The sequence below is a fragment of the Eucyclogobius newberryi genome, unplaced genomic scaffold (assembly GCF_026437365.1).
Source record: "Eucyclogobius newberryi isolate DKJ021-1_F unplaced genomic scaffold, fEucNew1.0.hap1 SCAF_2, whole genome shotgun sequence".
Classification (NCBI taxonomy): domain Eukaryota; kingdom Metazoa; phylum Chordata; class Actinopteri; order Gobiiformes; family Gobiidae; genus Eucyclogobius; species Eucyclogobius newberryi.
The window spans coordinates 26,180,906-26,196,078 of record NW_027315834.1 but is presented as its reverse complement, the minus strand read 5'-3'; the positions used below and the strand labels follow the sequence as shown (position 1 = coordinate 26,196,078).

The 15,173-nt window shown below is 44.4% G+C and overlaps 1 protein-coding gene across 1 annotated transcript; it reads left to right on the top strand.

Moving 5' to 3' along the window:
- Positions 1 to 4,009: 4,009 nt before the first annotated feature.
- Positions 4,010 to 14,624, top strand: LOC140367152 (uncharacterized). Its single transcript, XM_072453503.1, has 6 exons — positions 4,010 to 4,046; positions 9,079 to 9,106; positions 9,155 to 10,039; positions 10,442 to 10,500; positions 10,613 to 10,704; positions 11,089 to 14,624. Exons 1-6 carry the CDS (start codon positions 4,010 to 4,012, stop codon positions 14,068 to 14,070), a joined length of 4,083 nt encoding a protein of 1,360 aa, XP_072309604.1. The 3' UTR covers positions 14,071 to 14,624.
- Positions 14,625 to 15,173: the final 549 nt, after the last annotated feature.

Genomic DNA, 15,173 nt, shown 5'->3' with positions numbered 1-15,173 from the left:
GCGAAACCGTGTCCTGGCCCAAAGGTTCAAGACTTCAAGTTCTTCCGATGTCCTCAAAATCCCAGAGACACAGTACAACACTTTCGCCTGACAAATGCTCGCTAAACGACCCAAAGCGACGAACCGCAACCCTCACGTTTTTCCTCCTGTTTTTATTTAAATGAACTGCAAAAAAAAAGGTGTCCTGGCCCAAAGGTTCAAGACTTCCAAGTTCTTCTGATGTCCTCAAAAACCCAGAGACACCGTACAACACGTTCGCCCAACAAATGCTTGCTAAACGACCCAAAGCGACAAACAGCAACCATCACATGGTCCCTCCTGTTTTTATTTACATGAGCTGCAAAACCGTGTCATGGCCCAAAGGTTCAAGACTTCCAAGTTCTTCCGATGTCCTCCAAAACCCAAACACACCGTACAACAAGTTCACCCAATGAATGCTTACTAAACGACCCAAAGCGATAAACCGCAACCCCCCAACGTTTTTCCTCCTGTTTTTATTTACATGAGCTGCAAAACCGTGTCCTGGCCTAAAGAGTCAAGACTTCAAGTTCTTCCGATGTCCTCAAAAACCCAAAGACATCGTACAACACTTTCGCCTGACGAATGCTCGCTAAACGACCCAAAGCGACGAACCGCAACCCCCCAACGTTTTTTCCTCCTGTTTTTATTTAGATGAGTGAGACAGAAGGAGCAAACCTGAGACAGCCGTGACCCAGCGCCAATGTTGTAAGTTGGTCCGGAGCGATGCCGGCAGAAGGCAGCACCATATGCCCTCAGCCCGGAGCTGGATGCTCTTTCTGCAGCCTAATGTGCCTGTCAAAAAGTGTTACTGTCACAAGCACCCACCCCCAACACCCCTTGTTTTCTCCTCCATCGCAACATGTTTCTGATAAACATTGCTTTAACACACTTTTTCCTGTTAGAAAAAGAAGGAAAGTTTGTGGAATATGGCCGTGCTTCTCTCACTACTGGCACTGTAGCTGACAAAGAGTGTGGATACCAGGGCTGATGTTAGAAATCCATTATTCAGCAATTAGTCTTTAAATAAGTCAACTAGTCAAATGATTTATTTATATATTTGTACGTGGACTAAAATGGCTTTTTGAATACATGTATAACCAAATAAAGGTTGAACTATGGCGGCTGAAAGCTTCTAGACACAATATTTACAAAGTGTATTATTGATGACCAGGAATTGTTTATTCTTTTTTGACATTTTGATTTATTAATTGAACTGTTTCTGTTATATAAAAGGTATTTTTATGTGCCTTTTAGAGTCCGTACAGTCCAGATCATGATTATAAAAACGTGACTATGATTTATTTTTTTCGTCACAATTATTTGTTTTATCATCAATCATTGTAGCTACAAAGACAATGTCTCCGTTTTCAATAATTGAACTTGTAATCAAGATTGAGACTCAGTTATTTCTACCGTTCAGTGATACGCTTGGATCTTGGGAGAACATCCAATCCTCTGTCAGTAAAAGCATGTGGTTTGGAGCAGAGTTCACACTTTGGAGTAAGGAATTTCACCATTTTTTTTGGCAAGGATTAAAAGTCTCTACTTTTTATGCTCAGAGAATCCATTTTTTATTGGTTTTCATGAAGATAAAATCGAATGGAATCAAAAATTATCATAAGTCAATATGTCGGTGTAATCCCTCATTCGTCCAGGTGTGTTCCATAGTAGAAAAAGCTTCAGTTGTAGTCATCTGGACTCAGTTTGAAAAACTGAGTCCAGATGACTACAACTGAAGCTTTTTCTACTATAAGTCAATATGATGGAAAAAAATACAGACAAGATAAACTGGTAATATCCCCTCGTCCTGTACCGTAAACCTACCTGTAAACTACCAAAAGAAAATGTATGGCAACACTTTGTAGGGACAATCGCTGACAATTGATGTGCATAGAATGGAAACAGATCAAAGTGATAATAATAGAAACATCAAACTCCAGCTGACGGACAGACACACTCTCAACAACCATCGCCTTCAACCGCGAGCGACCCGAATGTTATAAACTCAAAGTAATCAACCAACATTTAAAACCACAGTGGTGACCGTGGCCTTAATTCAAGCTACAAGGGAAGACGTACTTTTAAAATTGGACTAGACTTGAAAAATAACCACGCGAGATAAAGATTTGTGATGACAACAGACACCAGATAAACACGTAAATGTCAGATGGCGTTACAGGACTTGCTCCAGGCGTTTCTCCCGGACCTTTTTGCAAGGTCACGGTCAGCAGTGTGCAGAGGAGCTACAAACACACATGGAATACTGTTGTTCCAAGTAAACACTGGATTTATTTGCTCTAGGTTGGGCGATAGATACAGTTGTCAACGTGTCGTATTAGGGGGCGTGGTCTGGCGAGGGTAAAAAGCTCTCTGTTGATTCAGCAGGAAACGTGACTTTTTTCCCCCTCTATAAGACGCTTCCAGGCAAATGATGTGTGTTTTAAGAGCAACTAATAAAGGTTCCGTCACAATTGAGCCTTAATGGCAGAAAAGTACGCGGATTATTCTGTAAATGTTGAATAAATAAACAAATGTGGGCTGTCGGTTGACTTTATTCTTCTTTATGTCTTTGTGTTTGCATTTGGTACAGTATGAATCCTAACGTTTGTATTTACTCGTTGAACAGTGGGTGATAGAGCTGCGTTTCTACATTAAAATGAATGGATTGCTTCGCCATAAAAAGGTCCATTGGGTTTTATTCCCTCGGATGCCAATCTTTTGGGTGATTCTCTTCATATTTCGCATCCAAAATGTCTAAAAATATGTTTACTCATACTGACCAAATGAGAATGAACTGTAGAATCAACCAAAAACCTCACTTTTCACCATTTGTCTTCTTTCCTTCGTCACATATTGCACAACCACGTTATCTCGTCCAGTTTTACGCAGGGACATGAACTTCCTGGTTTCTATAATCAAGCTTTTAACACCTGACGTTTCAGTTAATGAGTAACCGGACAAGCGCTTTAATACGGCCAACGCAAAACCTGTAAAAAAACAAAACAAAACACTGTACTGGTGGAAAAAAAAATAAGTAACTGAGTGAGAGTGTGTGTGCTCGGACAGCCGTTAAGTCAGTCTTTTGTAGGCGGCCCACAATCTCTCTCTAATCCTCATCTCCTGACCCCACCCCGCCCCGCACCGCTCTCCCCCGGCCAAAAAAGTCACGCCGCTTCACGCTCGCCGCGGTCCGAGTCCGGCTTAAGCGGAGTGACCTAGAGCGTAACTAAAAAAGTCTGAGCTGTCCCAAGACTCTTAGTAGCCGGGGCACACAAAACATCGTTACTCTGATGTGGGATAATTACAGTGCGATGGGGCGGGCCTCCTAAGCATGTAATACACCCTTTTATCTCGAGAAGTCAATCTCTCGAAGGCTGACGGGCTCGCGGCGTACGATCCTGGTAAACAAATACTCCTGCAAGTACCATTAAAGGCCAGGACTGTCAACGCGAATTCCATTTTTACAAGCGGGGGGGGAGGGAACCGCGGACCGTGGGAGGCTCGTCGAGGGGAAGGGGAAGGGGGACGGACTTCGCTTGATCACTTCTGGTGGCTCTGACTTGCGTGGAGGTTGTCATGGAAACATTTCTGTGAAGTTAACAGGGATGAGACCCGAACGCTCGCCGTTTAATTGCGTTAAAGCTCGAGCGACCGGGGTTGGGGAAAGAAAAAAGTCAGCCGCGTGAGAGTGCGTCTGTGAAACGTTTGAAAAAAGTCAAGCCCATTCACCGCCGCCTCGGTTTGTCCTCCTTTTTCTGCCGTTTTCTCCTCAAACGCAGCGACACCTCGAGGGTCGAGCGAGTTTCATTACGGAGGTGTTGGGGGATGGGACACGGTGCGATTCGAAAAGCTAATCCAAAAGCGAGCAAGTGTTTCATTGCCTGAGAAGTGGTTGGACTTTAAACATCTCCTGCATTAACCATAGAAAAGCATGTTTCACTTCTGTCCTACATTTGACTCCAGCCACCGACGTCTCGCGCCTGCAGGCATGGCAACAGTGCGACTCGACAGGGTCTTCACCAGCTGTAAGAACTACAACTAGCACAACATTCGAATATGTCTTCAGTTTCACTTGATAAGCAGCTGCCTACACTTACACCAGAGTTGACAAAAGTATTGAAAATCAGATGCAAAAACTAGTGTCAAAACTCGATAATCATTTAAACTAGTATCGATACAAAAAAAACAAATAAACAGTTCAAAATGTGACCTTTCTTGAACTGTTTTAGAATTATCTTGTGCTTGATGTAACTTAAAGTGCAGTTATGTTGTGCTGAAGTCTATTGTCCTTAAAGAAATAATGGCAAAATTGGTATTGAGCCAATTCCTTCGACTCGACATTGAATCTGAACACGAACTACACCCAGAGAAGGAGTAAAATAGCTCTTACTGTAAATGAGACGTCAGAGCATGAACTACTAAAAGGCACCAGCACAGCCTACACACCCCAGCTTGTGAAACTTTGCCTTGCTGAAGAGATCTGCCAACATGGCAACGACATCGTCTCTGCAGGAAGCTCCACTCTTTCCATATCTGAGATCAAAATCATGCATCAACCATTGCTCATTGAGCTGAAAGCTGAATCTTAATTTTGATAAATGATTGAAACATATGACAAGGTATACACATTAATCCTGTGGAGGACATTCATTTTCCAATTACCATAATGTAGAGCACGACCGCTCGATGATAAATGCAGCAATCAAAAAATGGATGCAGCATGGGGAGACTGTGTGCAATAAGTGCATCGCTCCAGACGAAACGGTCAGTGTTAGAATTAGACTCTTACTAAATATTTTAATCTCTTCAACGTTATAACCAGTGTCTACAAAAATATCGTTGAAAACAAAAAAAATCAGGACCCCACTTGCCTAACAACCAAACACATAAACATAAAAGGACGGTGGGAACGGTTATAACACGCTTTAAGAAATAATGACAGGGCCAGTGGAACAAAGGGGCGGCTTGTGCACTGTCGCTGACATATTTCACACGAGGGGCATTTATTGGCGCCCAGGTCTTTGAAGAGCGAGAGCAGCTGAGTGAGCGAGGAGCCGGCCCACACCTGCATCACTGAGGAGGGAACACCTGTGCACCCTGCGGCTCAAACAAACCCACACAGGACGGGCCCGGGGAGTCCAGCGCCTCCTCAGCCTTTCCCTACACCCAAAAAAATGTGTCACACGTATTGATTTTTGCAGGACCACACTGGCCGCTCGCTTAAAAGAAAAGATCCAGGACACACACAGCACACACAGCAAGAAGGAGAGAGGGAAAGAGTGAAAGAGAAGGAGAAATCAACCGGTGCTCAGTAGATTTAAATGTGACTTTGTTGCGGTTAACATCAGATTCATCACGTTGAAAAATGACACCGGCAACGCTGTTTCTGAGCAGCCCAAACAAATGGATTTTAAAAAGGGAGAAGCGAGAATTCACGGTAAGGTCGTTCTGCAGAGAAGTGGAATTAGCACAATAAATTATCCTGATTATTTTGCTATATAAATGTATTTGTTTGTGTGTGTGTTTTAACTAAGCAAGTAATAATGTCATAGCAGTTTATACTACTGAATTCTACTGAATGCATTTGTTTGTTTTTTCATTCAATATCTATAGTAAAAAAAAAATACAAAATTCAATAAATATTACAATTGTGAATTCAGAATTTATTCATTTTTTCACAATTGAAATACGTCATATGAAAACACATGCAAATAATAGAATAAGGCTAATTAATGCTTTTAGAATAGAACTAATATATGCTTTTATAATAGAAATAAGACAGTTATTGTTTGTTTATGCATCGTTTTGGGGCCGGTTAAAAATGCGCAAATAACAGGGCAGTAGAGTGAAACTAACTCCACTAAAAGGAGATAAAACAACGTGCACGCGCGTAACAAGGGTCATCCACAAGCCCCTGACCAGCGGACCGCGCCGGGAGGACCGCACCGAGCCGCACATCGACCCCCACGCGCGCTCCGTGTTTGCGCCAAATGTATTAAAAAAAAGACACTACATTGTTGCGAGACGCGCTCGGGACGCACACAGGGACGCACACGGGACTGACGCGCGTGCGGACAGTTACACGCACTTGTCCAGAAGAAGAAGAAGGTAGAAGAAAAAAAAAAAGAAAAACTTACCACAACAAACGGCACAGGTATAATGTCCCGGGGAGAAAGTGCACAGGACGCGCAGGAGTGAGACGCGGCAGCAGAAGTGGCCGTCCCGCGGTGGAGTTTGTTCACACGTGACTGTCCAAGTTCACCATAACGCAGAGAGAGGGGGGACACAAAACGCGCGACAACACGCAAATACACGGGTTCCTCCGCCGGTGGCACCGTCCTGTCTCCGCGTTCACGCCGCTGTTATTACTCACGCACCGGAGGAAGACGCGGTGTACACTGCGCGCGGCTTGAATGACGCGCAATGCGAGCGAGAAGAAGCGCCTCTTGTTTTTTTTTTTTTTCCTGTTTCTTTTTCCTTTTTTTTTTCTCCTGCTTTCCCCCCGTTACGATTCAAACACACACATCAAGTTGGGAGCGCAGCAAGCAAGTGGTATTTGGGAGTAGAACCCCCCACCCGCGCGCGCCCGCCCGCCCCCCGGGGGAGCGCGCGCGGAAGTGGTGTTATTATTGTTGGGGCGTACTGCGACCACCGCGTGACGTCAGGGCACCTGCTTTGGTAAACAAGAGGGAGGTTTTCAAAGTTTTTCCTGTTGTTGTTTTTGTGTTGTTTTATGCACGCTTCTTTTTGGGGGGTTTCACTTTGAACTGTGACGGGAAAGGGTTTATTTTTTTAATTTTTATTTTTTGGAGTTTTTTTGGCGTCGTTGTGGAGTGATCGTGGCCTTTTGAAGAAAATGAGCTTTTACGAGACAAAGTCGGGACAATGCGCATAAACACAGAGTGAAAGACACACAGAGATGTACTTTGTGAATTTACTACTGTTTAAATACGAATAAATGTGACGAATACTGATGTGTAAAGCGCAATTTGAGGAAGAAGTACACACTAAAGAAGAGATTGCAGTTGTATGTATTTTTTGTCAATTAGTCAAGTAAAGACAGGGAGGAGGGACACAAAAGAAGATTCATATGCTCAATGCACGTGAGAAATGACACATGCAAAGAAAGGAAAGATGTAAAAATGTGTTTGAAATATATTAAAGCTGCCCATGCAAACTTGTAAAAAATAAATAAAACTGCATTGTATTTTACTTAGTATTTTAATATCGGTACTTTTATTTTTTTAATATGTTTTTTTATTTATTCCTGCATATTTATTTATGTATTTATGTTAGTTTTTTATGATATTATTGCAATCCAGAGGAGTGTTCAATCGTACTCTTTTCTCCACACCTCACAGATGCATTAAGTGTCTTAAGTATTTTGTTTTAATACTTATGTTTTGTCCCAGGTTTTCAAAATAAAAGAAAGTGCGCAATGACAATGACAATCACACTTTATCTATAAGATTATTCATCAAAGTAGGACATATATAGTCTACATTTAGGACTGACTTTAACCCTGATTGTTACGTCCACAAGATAATCTCACATGAATAAGGAAAAACAATTAAATGTATTTCATAATTTATGTGGAAATAGATTTCTTTGAATTGTCCTCCACAGTATTGCACATTGTACACATTGAAGTAGTAAAGTGCTGGTGTTAATTATAGGCTATAATTTGAAAAATGAATCCAAATAGTCTGAACAATAAACATGGCCTAACTGTAGAATAATAAGCATCCTGTCCAGATTTATTTATGATATAGAATCGCTTCTAAGGATACATTTTATGCACCAGGTTATTAACCAGGTGTTCTAGAAGGATAAACATAAACACATTAAAAAACACAATTGTCCAGGTTTTAAATTTAATGTATTACTGATTTCAAAAGCCAGTAGGAAAATAAATAGTCTATTTTCTATAAAGGGAGAATGTGTCTTTGGTGATGAAACGGAACGCAAAGATGTGAGACTTGTGGTGGTTTGCTTCCACCTGCTGGTCACGGTGAGTATGGCAGAACAAAGTCAACATTAAAGAATTCATTTGTTTGTTTGGTCCATGAAATCCTTTTTTTGGTCATCACCAGGATCAGCAACGAAATGCACTATTTACTGAAAGAGCTGAAACAAGTTCATTGATTAATTGCGACTAATCTATTGTTGAAATAATCGTTTATTCATTTAGTAAATTAATAATCCTTTTTTTTTTGGGAGTCTTCATTTTACACTGACATGAGGTGAGAAAAGAGGTTTTATCCCCTTGACAGAGCAGCAATTGCATCACATTACAGTCCACTTGGCCCGGGTTATCCTGATTTCCAATAGAGATTTCAATCTCAATAGGTTTTTAACCTGGGTAATTAAAAATGAATTAATTTTTAAAAAATGAAATAAAAAGACACAGGTTTAATGTTTACATTCTGTGTTTTGGATGAAAACTCTGTTGTAAATATCAAGATGTTCACAAGCAACATGACTTTAGCAGCTTCATCATGGGTTTATTTGAGTAAAAATTTCGTATTCATGGACCTTTCGTGATCGAATCAAAAATAATAATCACCAGAATAATTGACTGCCTAAATAAGTTCGGTGCTACTCGCTATACCATAAGTCATTAATACTTATTATACTTATTATATTGTTTTCTTTTAACAACATACATCTATATTGTGTATTTCTTATTTATGGATCATACATTTGCCCTGTCCTTAAGAGAGATTAAAAAATGATAACAATACTGTTATTTTATTATTTAGCACTTCGATATGAGTCGATATAAAAAAATATATGTTCAATCTTGAAGTGGTTCTCATCACCATTCACCAAATCATGAAGTGAATGGTGCACGTGGATTACACAAGTGTGGAAAATGTCTCGTAAACACATTGGAAAAGTTTAAATCAGATCTGCCTTAAAACTCGAGAAAACCAGTCAGCCATAAACTCGAGTAATTGCCATATACTCGAGTAATTGTCGATAAATGTTAGGAGTAAACATTTACTTATATAATCGCTGTCTAGCCTTAGTCATGTATATTGGGCCTATTTTTAGGCCTGGCTTTGAGTCACAATGTTCAGCTGTAACCGAACTCCATCTGTCAAGTCACACCGCGCTCTGCCTCCTACAGTCTCCCTGCAGCCGGGACGGGACCACTCCACTCTGTGCCTCTCCGCCTGCCGGACAGTCAGCACCAAAACGCCGGGCAGCGAGCGTCTGTGCAAGCAGGGCACGCCATGGAAGCTCTGTGCGTCCAGCCTGGAGAAATGGAGGCTCTGTGCGTCCAGCCCGGAGAGATCCACGGACTGAACACGAAGCAAACGGAACCTGCTGAAAGTTTGACAGAACAACTACGCGACAGCTCCACGGACGAGGAGGAGGAGGAGGACGAGGAACCCTGGCCTCCCCTGGCCGTGCGGCGAAAGGTGTCGTTCGCAGATGCGTTCGGTTTGAATTTGGTTTCGGTGAAGGAGTTTGACAACGTCGAGACAGCAGATTCAGAACCGAGCGCGCCATTCGACATCGAGGAAACCATTTCTACCGAGGACTTCTACATGTGCTGTCTGTTTACGGTCCCGCCGACTCCGGCCGAGCTGGAGGCGAAGGTCCGCGAGCAAAGGGTGGAGCTGGAGAGCATCGAGCTTCTCCCCAAGACAACTACCATCCGTGGCCACGTCCGAGTGCTGAACCTGTGCTACAGCAAGCAGGTGTACGTCAGGATGACTCTGGACGGTTGGAGGAGCCACTTTGACCTGCTGGCCGAGTACGTGCCCGGGTCGAGCGACAGGAAGACGGACAGATTCACGTTTCAGTACGCGCTCATACCGCCCTTCGACAAGCTGGGGACGCGCGTGGAGTTCTGCCTGCGATACGAGACGTCGGCGGGGGTCTTCTGGGCCAACTGCAACCACATGAACTACGTGCTGTTTGTCCACCAGAAGCTGAGAGAAAACGGGCAGCAGGTTCAAGACGAGAACGGCTACAAAGGCAAGAAAGGCTGCCTCAGATTCAACAGGTGAGCGCGTAGGTGCACAGGTATCGCAGAAACTTGATGCCAAATCAAACAATGTGCGCTAAATGAGTTAAAACTGTTACAATTTCACGAATGTAATAAATAAAGTGCCAGGTTCATAGCATTAAGCAATGAATAAGATTATAAAGAAATTAAGTTATATGTTTTCACTGTAGAATTAAAGATAACATGGCAAAAAGAGATACAAATGTGGCACACAGGCACTTGAGTTACTTTCACTGCTTCGTAAACTGCTCAGAACAGAAGAAAGCCCATTGTCCATGTAAGGTCAGGCGCCTGTCCAGGTTTCCATGACGTCCGGCCCGATGTGGACGGCTCAGCTTACTTAATCCTCTCAGGCATGCGTCAACAATGTCTTTTGTTGTCTTTTACTTTCGCCCCCAGGAGCGAGGGGGCAGAGGAGCTGATCCAAGAGATGCTAGAGGCAGGCATGTATGCTAAAGGTACGTAGCACCGCAACGTATTTCACACGTGTGGCTGTGGGTCAGGGTGCGACAACTGCGAGTCAGCATTCCCCCCCGACACATTTGTAAGTCGCTGAATCATACATTTCAGATGCAAAGTGCACGCGCAAAACCGAAGCGTCCGACCAAGCCACTAGAGCAGGGACAAAGTCAACGTTGCATCTTGAAGAAACTAAAAATACTGTGAGTTAAACCGTCAAACGGGTTTTCTTTCCGCACACGTATATACTGTACTGCCCAGTGCAAGCTTTAACATGTCGCAGCTGAAAATACTGTATGTGTTGCCTCTGAGTTATGGCCTTGTACAAAAAAATAATAAGCCGGCTAACATGACTCTTAAATTAAAAGAGTCATGTTAGCCGGCTTATATTCTTTACCTCACGTGCATGCCATTAATTGTACTCAAGCAGTTAAACATACATCTGATTATATTTGCACAAATCTGATCTCTGTATTGGGTGTTGGTTTCGAGCAGCTGACAATGACAAAGCAACCAGCAGTGCTTAACTTAAGATTCAGCCGGCTCAAGCATAAACACATGGCCTTACTTTTGATCTTTCTTGACAGGTGGAGAGCATAAAAAGCCTGCACAGAGCTGCGCGTTCAGCACGTGCCCCGGACCACTGTCCCCAGAGGAGGCCAAATGTATCACCGGGCTATTCACATGACCCACCCCAGGGCCAAAAGGGTTCGCAGCCAATTCCGTCCGCGTGCTGTAACTCGAGTGGCCCCGCTCTCCAGCTGAGTAATAAAGCACAAACTAACAGTGCTCAGGTCCTCACGTATCATCAGATTCCTTTGGCAACACTGGACTGGGGCGGCGATAAACCGGCGCGGTGTGGGAATGACGGCGCGGACAAGACGCGGACGGAAATAGCTAAAATTACCTTGTCAAAATCTCAAGAGGACAGTGCGAATGATGCGGTTAGCAATATCTGGGAGACCCTCGCTAATGGGACAGAAGAAAGTAGCACTAAAGGATCGTCCGGCTCCGACTTTGCAACCCAATCCGGTCCCCCGGAGTCACGACACCCGCGGACGCCGACACCGATATCTCCCTCGAATAATGAAACCCCCCTCGCACAATGGGGAGCGAGCAGGCAGACGCACGTGGGCCCAGATTCACCCAACTTAGAAGCACCTCGCTCAAGCGCACGTCACCCGCCGCCTGACACCAGCGCAACATCATCGGCTCACGTCGCCTTGAACGGCGAAGACCTAACCCAGGCGGCAGCGGCACAAGCATATGTCACGGGCCCCGGGGATGACAAGACGGGCGCGCAAAATGCACCCCGAAGGTCAGAGACAAACTCCGGAACAGAAAGTGCGCAGGAATCTAGACTCTCGGGGGCACCGCCCGTGTCCAAGGGCTCTGTTGACAGCCCGGGTGAGCGTCGCGAGCGCGGGATCTGGGAGCGAGCAGGGGCAGGAATAATGGGAGGAATAGGTGGAGATGAGCCCTTCACGATGCACGGAGCCGACTTAGTAACAAGCTCAGGGGAGTCAGAGACAACAGACATGACAGCAATGCCAGAGTCTCCGAATGCCAGCGCCGTTGATATCATCTCGCAGGGACCGGGGCTGCAGAGGGGTCCTCCTCGCAGCAGGGACGGGAAGGTTACAGCGACTGCATACAATACGCCGGATGACACGCTGGCATTTAAGGAGACAATGAGACAGGGGACAGCGGACGGGGAGAGGTTTGTCTTTTCCGCGCGCAGACAAGGAGCGGAGGAAGGGCTGACAACAAACCGTGCAGGAAATAAAGATTCTAAAAAAGAAGAAATAGTTAGGCCACGGGAAATAGAAAAGTGTCAAGTCTCCCGGGAAGGCGAGGGCGGAGGAGGGGGAGGAGGGGAGCAACAGCCAGATTTCGGCGGGGAATGTGATTCATTAGGACAACACGAGCAAAATGAGACAGTCGCATCACATTCGGACGGGTTGTGTTCGATGCGAAAGTGTGAATATTACCTACAGGGCCCGTGCGCGGAGAAGGAACGGGATTTTGTGTCATCGGATGAGAACGGAGTCGTGGACAAAAGGGCAGAGATTTCCGATCATAAACCAGAGATCGGCACAGAATGTGCGAATATGCAGGTGAGCGAAGTCGAAGCACCGCACAAACACCGCGATTCACACGGTTCACTATCAACGACACCCCATGAAAACACGGCAATATTTCTAGAAACGAAGAATGACCGGACAAAGTCATGGCCACCGGGCAAAGAACGAAACGACAAAGATGAAATCGGAGAACCAGATCTGGAAACGGGAATCGAGACAGACGTGACAGGTGACGGAGTATTACAGATGGGGAAAGATTGTCGCGAAATTACACAAGGAAGACTGGCGCCCTGCGAAGAAACACGCCCATCGGTGGCGACGAAAGAGGAGCCATTTGCGACTAGAGCGAGAACATTGGAGATCTCTCAAAGTGATACGTCCCCGTCTCTCGCCGCCGATGACTACAACCCAGGGGTGGCGGAAATAAGTGGGACTCATTTGAGCGGTGTTATCACGGCGCGCGGGTGTGAGGATGTAGGCGGCCGATTGGGCTCAGAAGAACTCGCGCCTGACGAGAAAGACACTCGTTCAGCCTCGCTCCGACCTGAAACATTAGACGGAATCGAGGAAGATATCAGTCGGGGGGACGGAGATGAAAGGCTGAGAATTGGGAAGCCGAAAATAGAGGCACGGGGGGAGCGGCGGGCGGGTACCGCGGAGAACCCTCGGGGGGAGAGTCAAAATGCGCCGGCGAAATTGAAAGAACGAGAGTTGTCAGCAGAAGTCGAGCGCGCCACACTTGTTGAATATCAAAAAATTTCAGAGCGATCAAAAAACCCCATTAGAGATGATGGCGCCGTAGCACTCGAGCGGCCGGGAGAAGAGATGTTTCCGGAAAGATCTGGAGACGAACTGGTTAGGACGGTTGGGCGAGAGGGGTTTGATTGTCGATTCGACGCCGAGGCCCAGAGCGACGGGGATGAAGGAGGTGCGGGCGGCGGTGGAGGAGGCAGCCGCTCTGATAGGTCTATCATAACTATTGACGATAAGTGCGCCGAGACACTTCCCACGGATTGCGAGAAAGTAGAAGAGACAATTGGCGTCTCGACGATTACAAATACAAGTACTGATTCCGACGAGGGCCCGAGCTCGTCTCCGAACCCTCAAAGCGTCGCGTTGTCGACCGGATCAGAGGAATCCAGCGAAACAAAGCGTAGGTCAGTCACACTTGACGAAATAGATGTCAAACTCGAAGACCGCGAAGTAGCCCATCGAGAAGGTCGTAATGAAACACATCAGAGGCGCCCGGGGGCCTCCGACGACGTAAAAAATGATATTTCTACGTGGCGGAGTGTAGCGCACGCCCTTTTTCACCTCACTCGACTTTTAATATGTGTCTTGCTAGTTCTGGGCTTTTTTCTGGTGTTTTTCTACTACGATTTCGCAACGTTTTTCGTCCTCTACAGCTTTTCGATGTGCTGCTGGATCTGCAGGTGGAGGAGCTGTCAGTTCATCCCAAAAGAGCAGGACAAGAAAGAAATGTAGCACTTTGGGTTAACAGCGAACAGACGGTCGAGTTGTAGCGTTTATTCGGCCACGCTTGTGGGATTTTTCAGTCTGTTTTGAAATTTGATCGAATGAGAAATCCTATGAAGGGTTCTAAAGTCGATCAAATTACATGCGTTTGCAATTTGGTGTGTTTGCTCGGGATTTGTGTGTCTGTGCGTGTGGCTGTGCGTATTTATCACATTGTGGAGGCTGAAATCTGTAGCAGTCACTTTACGGGACCAAAAATGAGGTCTCCATGAGGTAAATACATCAATATTATACATACAGCAATCTCTCATGTTTCATTTTTTATTTTATTAGATCGACAACATGGTTTAAAGTTGATATATGAGTCAGTTTAGGTTAAGATTAGGCAAGTCGTTTATCAATCCGGGAAATTAATTACTGTGTGTTTTTTGCAGATATTCAAGTGGCACAAATTGAGAAAAGTAGTTTTTAAGCCAGTATTTTTGTTTGTTTGTTTATGAAGAAAAAAAAATCATATGTATTTTTTTAGATAAATAAATAAATACACATTTCAGACATCTATTGTGTACATTGTGTTATTTATCTTATCTTCTATAATAAACCCGCACTCACTTTCATTCTAACTGGCTTAACAGCGTCATGAATATGTCGAGTCTGTTATTTTGAATTAATAAATGTTGAAATATTGGTCTTTCTAGATATTTTTTGCACCTCAAAGCTGTAAAACGTGATAAAGGTTCAGTTTTCCCAGCGTCCCAGTTGAAAGGATTCAACGTTTCTGCAGATGCAACAAACGCAAGATGATTTTGTGCATCAAACAATCATATATTCAATATATCTACAACATTACAAGCATACATCATAGCGACAATACTCCAAGCAACAAAGCAAACTTAATCCAGGCAAAAATTAACTATAATAAAAAATATATAAAAAGCATTAAATCATGTGTTTTTCAGAAAGGTGTTTTAATCAGCAGATCATACACGTGTTATTATTGTATTTGTCTGGCATTTTTAATAAGCATAGGGCCTATTTTTCCCAAAACACCTGAAAAAATTACCCCCATTTAAAACTGAGCTGCTCCTGAACCTTCTGGAGCACAAACAATG